This window comes from Pangasianodon hypophthalmus, chromosome 30 (assembly GCF_027358585.1).
Source record: "Pangasianodon hypophthalmus isolate fPanHyp1 chromosome 30, fPanHyp1.pri, whole genome shotgun sequence".
Classification (NCBI taxonomy): domain Eukaryota; kingdom Metazoa; phylum Chordata; class Actinopteri; order Siluriformes; family Pangasiidae; genus Pangasianodon; species Pangasianodon hypophthalmus.
In genome coordinates this window covers 1,328,380-1,339,194 of record NC_069739.1, presented here as the reverse complement: position 1 = coordinate 1,339,194, position 10,815 = coordinate 1,328,380, and the positions used below count along the sequence as shown (strand labels likewise).

At 34.2% G+C, this 10,815-nt stretch overlaps 2 protein-coding genes and 1 pseudogene across 2 annotated transcripts; all 3 read left to right on the top strand.

Moving 5' to 3' along the window:
• The first annotated feature begins 302 nt into the window (after positions 1 to 302).
• On the top strand, positions 303 to 3,022 carry LOC113533660 (trace amine-associated receptor 13c-like). Its single transcript, XM_026925938.3, has one exon. It carries the CDS (start codon positions 1,673 to 1,675, stop codon positions 2,657 to 2,659), a length of 987 nt encoding a protein of 328 aa, XP_026781739.1. The 5' UTR covers positions 303 to 1,672; the 3' UTR covers positions 2,660 to 3,022.
• Positions 3,023 to 5,115: 2,093 nt separating this feature from the next.
• Positions 5,116 to 6,197, top strand: LOC128317804 (trace amine-associated receptor 13c-like; annotated as a pseudogene).
• Positions 6,198 to 9,138: 2,941 nt separating this feature from the next.
• LOC113533604 (trace amine-associated receptor 13c-like) lies at positions 9,139 to 10,134 on the top strand. The gene has a single exon (XM_026925858.3). It carries the CDS (start codon positions 9,139 to 9,141, stop codon positions 10,132 to 10,134), a length of 996 nt encoding a protein of 331 aa, XP_026781659.1.
• Positions 10,135 to 10,815: the final 681 nt, after the last annotated feature.

The window sequence follows — 10,815 nt, the reverse complement described above, 5'->3', positions numbered from 1 at the left end:
CTAATTATTTTAATGTCATATACATGTAGTGCATAGAGTTGCAATTTCTCAATAATTAATATTAATAAACATTCATTCTTGCATATTTGCAATTTTATTAAATACGGTTCATTGCTTTCCATGATTTGTACAATAAATTGGTTTAAAGCAAAGTCTTTCATGTCATTGATACAGATGAGATACAGAGATATGAGTAACAGGCCTCATTTATCAAGCTTGATATGAATGGATTTGTGTGTAAATCGTTCTTACGAGCGTTTACACAAGAAATTTGGAATTTATTAAAATACCAGTAAATTTGAAAAAATGTTGGTATCCTACTCGTGCTCCCGAGTGTGTGTAAATTTACACGAGAAGACTAACTAATGTAAACCTCGACTTCAGTTATAAAGTCTGCACGGATTACTGTGCTTTTCTATAATATACTCTGGTGTTTAAACTGTTTACGGCGTTTAGCAGACGCCCTTATCCAGAGCGACTGAGAGAAGAGCTTTAGAGTCTCGATCAGAAACACATCCTCATGCTAGTTCACTCGCTCTGGGACTCAGAGCTCCATCCACAACATTTAGTCCAAACCAGCACTTTATTTTATTGGCGTTAATTGAAGAAAATAAAAAATAAAGAAAGCGAGCCGACTCAAACCCATAAATTAAGACAAATAAAACTAATCAAACACCTCAGCTGATGGAGTATTTAGTGCTCGCTTATTATTATTAATATTATATATTGTTAAATATTTTATTGGCATAGAAATAAGTCAAAATTACTTCCACTTCTGTTTTTCAGGCTTTACCCTGATGGCTCATTTCGTGCTCCCAGCTGTCGGTGTACTTTACCTTTTATGGAGTTTTACTCAGTCACTGCATGTAAATGAGCTGTATCAGGAACGCACTTTGCACGTTAAGGTGATCAGCATACACACAAGAGTACAAAGAAAATAAATAAATCGGGCAAAAAATTTAGCTTGGTTTGGCTTATGCTTTAACTTTACTAAAAGATTGATAAATCATAAATAAATTGATAAATGACAAATACAACAAAAAACCTGTTCATTTAACTCCCATTATTTGGCCTTTTTTTGACCTCCATTGCAAGTAACGATTCTTGCAATGAAGAATGTATTTTCTCTCAAATGTGCCTTTTTTTTTTTTTTATGACATACGGATCATATAAGTAATGCTGACTTTTATAACAGTTTTATTCATAGTTCTGTCACTGAGCATCAGTGATCATTACCTACCTTTTTTCTCCAGCCCTGTGATTTTGTGGGTTTCCTCTTTTTTTTTTTTGATAGAACTAAGGCTATTTCTTATCTTGCAGTCCTGGGCAATATGATTGTTGACAGGGGTTCTACTCTTATCTACTCTTACGTAATGGTCACAAAAATAACATTGATAGCTACTTTTAATTGCACCATTTTATATCTTATTATTTTGAGATTCTGGAGGAAAAACTATGACACATCTCTAACTGTATTCCTGGGAAATGTAAAAATAATGATGTCAGTAAGATGTAAATTTGGGATGTGGTTTACGCACACAGAGCGTATAAATGTGAGACATCAGGTGGATACAGATGATAATGAAAGTGTCACACTATTTGCTGGGGAGAAATAGATATATTTTTTTCACTAAGATTTTTTTTTGTTTGTTTATGCCTGTGATTTAGATCAATGAATCTGACAGAATTGAATCAGTCCACTCGCTGTGTGCATTTCTCCTGTCCAGAGAGATCTGTATCTCCTGCAGTTTATATCTTACTGTACGTGTGTTCAGCTGCTGTGGTTCTTCTAACAGTGTGTGGAAATCTGCTCGTCATCATCTCTGTGTGTTACTTCAGGCAGCTTCACACACCGACCAACATGCTCGTGCTCTCTCTGGCTGTGTCGGATTTCTTGGTCGGACTTTTCGTGATGCCGTTCCATTTCACGTGGCTGATCGAGTCTTGTTGGATCTTTGGACACATTTTTTGCATCCTGTTTAATTTTATGAGTTTTCAGCTCACGAGTGTGTCTGTAGGAAACGTGGTTCTGATTGCTCTGGATCGTTACATGGCTTTAAGCAATCCCTTTCTTTACCTGAAGGATGTCACATCTACAATTGTTCACACTCTGATATGTTTGTCATGGGTGTTTTCATTTGTGTACAACTTTGTGTTTTTTTACGTGAATGGAAACTTCACAGATTTATCGCTGTGTCCAGGTGAATGTCTGGTCAGTGCTTTAGATGAAGTCTGCTCGTTAATCGATCTCATGTTCATCATCGTCATTCCTTGTGGTTTAATGCTCATTTTATATTTCCAGGTCTTTGTAATTGCGAGGAGGCATGCAAATGCTATACGAGACCTTAATCAAAACATGAAAAACGTCTCCAAAAATGTCTCAGATGCAATGAAATCTGAGAGGAAGGCAGCCAAAGTGCTGGGCATTCTGGTTTTTGTGTTTCTGGCATGTTTGGTGCCGTATTACGTCTGCACTTTAATAAGCAATACAGCGTCATCGTCCATCATGATCAATAATATTTTAATTCTTTTTTATCTGAATTCATCCATTAATCCTGTAATCTATGCCCTGTTTTACTCCTGGTTCCAGAAGTGCACAAAAATGATTTTAACTTGCAAAATACTGCACACAGATTGTTCCTTTGTAAATGTGCTATGAATAAACAGCTGAATGAAGAACAAAACCCAACCTGGTTTGCATACCCTGGTTATGACATCATTCCACTACTGTAAATGGAAAAAATGAATATTATACCATAATTATTGGCAAGAAATAATGCTTTATATTAAGATTCCCTAAACAACTATCATTTACTGCAGTATTAATAGACTATAATAGACTATAAACTATAAACTCTTGGCTCCAGGTGTACATAATGGAAACTGTTTTCTCACCCTCAGTTATTATAATTATATTATAATATAATTATTATAATAATTTTAGATTATAATTGAAATCTGATTGTACTTCTTAATGGGATAAAAATGGCTAATTTAATTTATTAACTATTATTCAAAAAAACATCAATTATACCATTGCTATTTTGTTAATGTTACTGATGGTTCATTAATGGTTCATTAAAGATCATGTTAAATATAAAAATGTGTTAAATATTATCTATTTAGGGAACCTTAGTGTAAATCAATACCATAATAATTATTATAAACATTCTTTCTGGATTTTGAATTTTGCCATTTTTAATGATTAAATTGGACAGTGGTGAGGAAAAACTCCCTGAGACAACATGAGGAAGACACCTTGAGAGGAAACAGACTCAAAAGGGAAACCGGTGTAGAAGAGTAAAGACAGTTTGAGCAGATTGTGAATAAGAGTCCTGGGATGAGCATAAGACTCTTAAGTACAAATGTACAATATCCTGCAATTAAAAAATGCCTTTACATTTTTTATAAAGTGTGTACACTGCCAATTTTTTATTTTGCGCATACTAACTTAGGTTATTGCTGTTTCCTGTTTTGGATGCCATATTGATAACACCATGACAGCACAGATTGTATTAATAATCGATGGTCCCAATCACAGCCCTCCAAATATTTCAGTCAAGTAAAGAACACCGAAGTCCTCTGGTAGCACTATGGAGTTAGTAGAGACCACCTTCTTGATCTCTTGCTCCAGCTTCTCCAAGAAGGCTTAACTGATATTTGGTGTGTATAAACAAACAACATTCAACTTTCCTTACTGAGACTCGAAATTAACAACTCTGAGCTTGACCTGAAACTAGTGAGTATCCGCACACCCGCCTGAGGCTGTGGAAACTCTGGAGTAAGAGAAGAGCACCCTCGATCAAGAAGTTTAATGTCAAAATAAGTCAGATTATATCTAATCCATAGCTTTCCATCTCCCACACTAACTCACCCTGCAAAAAATGGCATCGTAGCAAGTGTAAATATCTTGAATATAGTCAAATTTATCTAGTATTTCCTAGTACAAGATTACAACAAACCAAATATAAGATTATTAAAACTTATTTCTAGACATTTGTACTAATTGCAGGCTTGAAATAGTCTTGTTCTATTGGCAGATCATTTTGCTAATTTTAAGCATTTATTTCTAGAAAGAAGCAAAATGATCTCTGAATAGAACAAGAAAATGTAAAGTCTGAAATGAGTAAAAATGTCTAGAAATAGGTTTAATAATCTCATATTTGGTTAATTGTAATCTTATAATAGGAAATACTAGATAAATCTGACTATACTCAAGATATTTTCACTTGCTAAGATGCCATTTTCTCCCTGCTAGCAAACTGACATTCCATGCTCCTAAAGCCAGTTTCCATTGCAAGGGTCTAGTCCAGAGGTCATCAACTGGTGAACCGCAGATCAAATGCATACACAGCAAAGTATTCAGCAGACCAGTACTAGAAAAAATACTGCAGTAGACCTGATAAACATATGAGGGAAAAAATGGCCATTGTTCAGTGACTCTGGATTTCTAAGATCCTCTGATTATCCAGTCACAATTATGTATTTTATTTATTTGACTGAAGGCATTTTATCAGACCAGAGACTAACTAACATGGCTAGAGAGAGCAGGTCAGAAAGGGGAGGGTATCCACTGATTTACACTGATTTTTCATTTTATTCATCCTCCCTGGTCTGATTAGTGAATTGACAATGAACAAATGAATGGACGGAAAAGTATGCGTTTCTTCTATCGTCAAATTCTAAAATGTCTACAACACTAAAAGGTAACTTTTCACCATTCAGTCATGCTAGTTGATAGTCCAGACAAGGAATTTGACATGATTGGACCTTTACAACTTTTAGTTTAATAACATAATCATGTACTCCAAAGATCCCGTTGTTATATTTTCTGTTTGATACATAAACCAAGTTGTTTATGAATATGAATACTTTTTAAATTCTTAATTTTAGATTTCCATAAAAACAGGTGTATTTCAGGAGCATGACATCATATGCACAAAGCTGTTAATGGACCCTGGAGGCATGAGGCATCATTTTCTAAACTATAAAAGTACCAGAGCTGCTTGAGCCATAACTCATTTGACATTTGAAATTATTTGTACTGTTGCCATTTTAAAACAAATAAACGAGTTATTCCTTTAAATTGTGTAGACTTTTTTAAATGCTGTACTCATGAACCAGTCTGATCGCTGTGAGCATTTCTCCTGTCCAGAGAGATCTGTATCTCCTGCAGTTTATATCTTACTGTACGTGTGTTCAGCTGCTGTGGTTCTTCTAACAGTGTGTGGAAATCTGCTCATCATCATCTCTGTTTGTCACTTCAAGCAGCTTCACACACCGACCAACATGCTCGTGCTCTCTCTGGCTGGATCAGATTTCCTCATAGGTGTTTTAGTGATGCCTCCAGTGTTCATCTGGTCAATCGAGTCATGCTGGATTTTGGGATCAATTATCTGCATGTATGTTTGGTCGACTGCCGGTTTTCTCTTGGCTTTATCCATATATAATGTTGTTCTGATCGCTGTTGATCGGTGGTTAGCTCTCTTGAACCCATTTCTTTACCTGAACAAAGTCTCTGTGAGAAAAATGTGTGTTATAATATTTTGTAATTGGTGCATGGTGCTGGGTTATGACATGGCACTCATATATTTCAATGGAAACTTAATAAGACCTGAAATGTGTCCCTGGAGAGTGTTTTCTCATTCTAGATGAGGTTTTGTCTGTGATTGATCTTGTAGTAACATTTATATTTCCATTATCTGTCATTATCATATTGTATACCCAAGTTTTTTTTATTGCTAAGAAACATGCCACTGCTATCAGAGAGCTTAATAATCACACACGGCCTAAAACACAGAAAATCACCTCACACTCGATGAAATATGAGAGAAAAGCAGCTAAAGTCCTTGGCATTATAGTTTCTGTGTTTTTGGCCTGTTTACTTCCATATTTTATTTGCAGTTTATTAGGTGATGTTATTGAACTACAGTTAGAATCATTTCAGAAACTCTCAATTGTGTTTTGTCTCAATTCCACCATTAATCCGGTTATTTATGCTCTGTTTTACCCGTGGTTTAGGAGGTGCGTTAAAATAATTATAAATCTGCAAATATTTCAAACAGACTCTGCATTAATAAATGTTCTTTCATGAAATTAATTTGTTACATTCATGATAAGTATGCAAAATATTTGTTAAGATGTTTTTCAATCACAAAAGCATTGCACGAAAATGGCTTGTGATTAAGTGAGTAAGAAGTTTGTCATGGGATAAGAACTGTAGCATTTTACTGATCACTAATAGTAAAATGTTTAGTTACAGCATCTTAAAATAGGTATGGTAAAATAAAAGTAGAGAATGTAGAAACAGCAGAATTTCTGTAAATTAACACAATACACAGAAAACCACAAATCTACAGTGTAGTACAGATATACAGTTAAAATACAACTCTGGTCTTTTGAAAGACAGTTTGTATGTTGTTGCAAAATCTTACCCTGATGTCATTCTTAGGGCTTAAATCCTGCATATTATACCTGTAATCCATATTTCTTTAAAATCTAACAATGAAATTTGCATCAGTATTATTGTTGATAGCTAAGCCAAGCTAACCCAACTCATGGATAACAGTAACAATATTAATTTCTGGCTAGGGATTCCCTTTATATTTTCATGTCAGGATTACTGTTTAACATTTTATCATGGTTTACAGTATTATGTTGCTGTATACACTGTAAAAGAGCAAGATGCTCTTTTTGTATCACATTATTTTATACACACCCTGCTTATCTAATTGATCAAGGCATCGCAACTATTAATAACAATACCCTAAGGATTACCCATGAATCTGGACACCACTCTCTTTACTTTTTAAAAATTAAAATAGCTAATGTAGCCAGAAAATAGTCTTTTCAATTCTTATCACTAATGATTAGTTACAGGCCTATACAGTAACGTCAGCAACTGTACACAGCTTTATTGAAAATATCCCAACTTTATGGACTGGTTCACTATCTGACCTCATGGAATTCATTTAAATGATTAAAAGTTTGGAGTCTAAATTCTGCTCTATACTAGATATTGTTGCCCTGTTTAAAAGAAAAATAATTAGGGAGGAAAAACAGGCACCCTGGTACATTGATCTCATTCGAAAGGTAGAATCTAAATGGCATAAAAAACATAAATTGATGGTTTTCACAATTACATGGAAGGCGACCCTTCTTAGCTATAGGAAGATTCTGCGAGATCAGCATATCTCTTCACCCTAACAGAAGATAACAAAAGAATCCTAGATTCTTATTTAGTACTTTAGCAAAGTTAACTAGAAATAAAACAGCCACTGAAGCAAAAATACCAACTTTTCCGCATAAGGGAATATGTTAGTGCAGTCTATGTGTATGCAGAAGGCCTGTGATTGTGTGCCACAACATCTGCTGCATGTACAGTAGTACTTTAGCAACAAGTAGTGCAAAAGTAATATTGGAACTGTGCTGATGCCAATGTATATAAAAGTTTAAAAAAAATTTAAATAAAATAAAAAGTAAATAAAAGGTGAATAAACAAACTTTGCAAATTGTTGTGAAGCAGTGCAGTGGCAGTGATCACACAGAAGTAAAATACAGAGCAGTGCAAGTATCTAAGTTCAGATAGCTGAGCTAATTATGGTGTTGTATTGCTGCTCAGTGCACTGATTGTTTCATGGAGTGGGTTGCATATGATAGCGGCCAGTGTTCTGCTATCCACTGTGTCCAGTCTAAATCCACATTACAATTACATTCACTTATTTGACCACTAATTTATCCAACTGCCAAGTATAAGGGTCTTATTCAAGGTCCCAAGAGTGGTGGCTTGGCAGTACTAGGATTCGATCACCAATGCGATAACCACTGAGTCAGCACCACCACCATCTAATGAGTGTCTATCCTTAAACCATAAGACAAAGTATAGGTTTGCAAAAGCCAAACTTTCACATCTTTGTAGAACTCATCAATGTTGCTCTTCGCACAAATCTTTAGTTATAGAATTAAGAGAAATCCAAGCTCTGATGGATCCTTTTCAGTCTGTCAGTGGTTTTTGTAGTGATGCTGCAAGCAACATTTAACATGTTTGGATTGTTTAGATGTTTCTGTGCACTTCAAATAAATATAAAATAGTACAATATTTGCATTGATAAATGTATACAGGATGTATAGGCCTACTGTTTTCATAAAAAAAATTCAATAAGAACATCTGTCTATTGACTTGCCTGACCATAAAGTTATATTGAAATGAAGACAATATATATTCAGATTGGCATTTATATATTCACAATTTACATTTATATATCCAGAATTATAACTTTATATTCAGATTTGCATTTATATAGTCAGCATTTTTAAATATAAATTCCGATTTACATTTATATATCCAGAATTATAACTTTATATTCAGGATTTATAACTATGTTTCCTGTTTGGCCCTATATATATATATATATATATATATATATATATATATATATATATATATATATATATATATGATACTTTTATTGTGATGACATTTGAGGTTACAACTGTAACATGAACCACTATTCTAATTTAGATTTTTGCAATTTAAAACTTTATTCTCTCCAGTTTCCTTGCCTTCATGTGCATGATCAAAAATATGACGAAATAATTTAATGAAGCGGTCATATGATGAGATCAAACAAGTATGTGTCTAAGCATCACAACATGTTCCTTTACTGTAAGTGGAGCACTTTTTTGGATGGTATTTCATATGGTAGTATGGCAGTTTGTGTGAAGAGTATAGCCATGAAGATACAGGGACACATACTCACTATCACATCATGATTTATTCTGAAAATGTGTTTTTGTCATCCTTTACCACACATATTCTTTATCTATAAGGCAGGTTTTCTCAGCATAAGCACTTTGTTGTGCTGTTTAGTCGTGGCTTTGTTACAGACAGATTTGACTAATATTATTTGCTAATAATTTGCTTCTAATAATCTTGTTTTCTTGCCAATGCATCAAATCCATCATGCTGTCACTCAAACTCAGGGGGTGTGATTAATTTCAAAGCAATAAAAGTGCCAGAGTTGTTTGAGTCATAAGTCATTTGATTATGACTTTTTACAGTTAATGTTTTACAATAGTAGCATCCAGTATATGAGATATTCCTTTAAACTCTGTATACATTAGAGAAATGCTGTATTCATGAACCTGACGGAGTTTAACCAGTCTGATCGCTGTGAGCATTTCTCCTGTCCAGAGAGATCTGTATCTCCTGCAGTTTATATCTTACTGTATGTGTGTTCATCTGCTGTGGTTCTTCTAACAGTGTGTGGAAATCTGCTCATCATCATCTCTGTTTTTCACTTCAAGCAGCTTCACACACCGACCAACATGCTCGTGCTCTCTCTGGCTCTGTCAGATTTCCTCGTTGGGACTTTAGTAATGCCACCGGTGTTAATCTGGACAATGGAGTCGTGTTGGATGTTTGGGACAGAATTCTGCATGTGTGTGTGGTTAATTATTGGTTTCCTCACAAGCTTATCCATCTATAACGTCGCTCTGATTGCTGTAGATCGGCATTTGGCTCTTTCAAACCCTTTTCTCTACACACACACAATCTCTAGGAGGACTGTGTGCACTGTGGTTTATTGTAAGTGGTGTCTGTGCCTGGTGTATAACCTAGCATTCCAGTATTTCAATGGAACCTTCACGGGTATTGTAATGTGTCCTGGAGAGTGTTTTTACTCCATGAATGAGGTTTGGTCTGTAATTGATCTTGTTGTAACATTTATATTTCCATGTTCTGTCATAATCATATTGTATGCTAGAGTTTTTCTGATTGCTAAGAAACATGCCACTGCTATCAGACAGCTTAATAATCACACACGGCCTAAAACACAGAAAATGACTATGAATCTCTCAATGAAATCTGAGAGGAAAGCAGCTAAAGTCCTTGGCATTTTAGTATCTGTGTTTCTGGTGTGTTTACTTCCGTATTTTATTTACAGTGTATTAGGTGATGTTGTTGAACTGCAGTTAGAAACATTTCGGAAAGTTTTGATCATGGCATATCTTAATTCCACCATTAATCCGGTTATTTATGCACTGTTTTACCCGTGGTTTAGGAAGTGCATTAAATTAATTATAACTTGGCAAATATTCCAAACAGACTCTGCATTAATCAATGTTCTTTCTTGAATAGACTTTTTCACTCCTTCTGATGATGTGCCCAAATATTGCATATTATATATAATATAAACTTTTGTAACAAATCAAATTCCAAAATACTGTTACATTATATAATAACAATATTTGTGTTGTTGTTTTGTTTATATTTATATATATATATATATATATATATATATATATATATATACACACACACACACACACACGGTGGGGCCTGAGAGCACTACTGAAAATCCTTCTATTTTGCATTCTTTTTTTAATTTAAAACAACAATTTACAATTACAAATTATATTATTGACAACAACTTGAATGAAAAGTAGAATGTATGTAATATTTACATGAATTTCAGAGCTTCTTAGTATTTGGTATGTCCCTTTTGAGCTGGACTCCATAAGTTTGTGTAAAACATCATGATCCATTTTAGATCAGATTCATTGGAGTGTCATCTGAACACCCGCTTCAGTAGAAGAGATTAGAGGAGATGAGGAAAATCTGACCTTTTGTACAAAGCAGTTAACATGGTCAGTATCACAAATTTGCTTACACTAATGTAGAGACCAGAAATAGTGCAGAATCTTGAATATTAAATATTTAAGATATTGAATATATATTTACCTTCTTTGTTTTAAATATTTTAAAATTATAAAATCTTCTGTCTATTTCCAATTAAAACAAAGTATTCAGTGTGG

Coding starts and splice junctions, on each gene's coding strand:
- LOC113533604 (XM_026925858.3), top strand. CDS start 9,139: ATGAACCTGACGGAGTTTAACCAGTCTGATCGCTGTGAGCATTTCTCC.
- LOC113533660 (XM_026925938.3), top strand. CDS start 1,673: ATGAATCTGACAGAATTGAATCAGTCCACTCGCTGTGTGCATTTCTCC.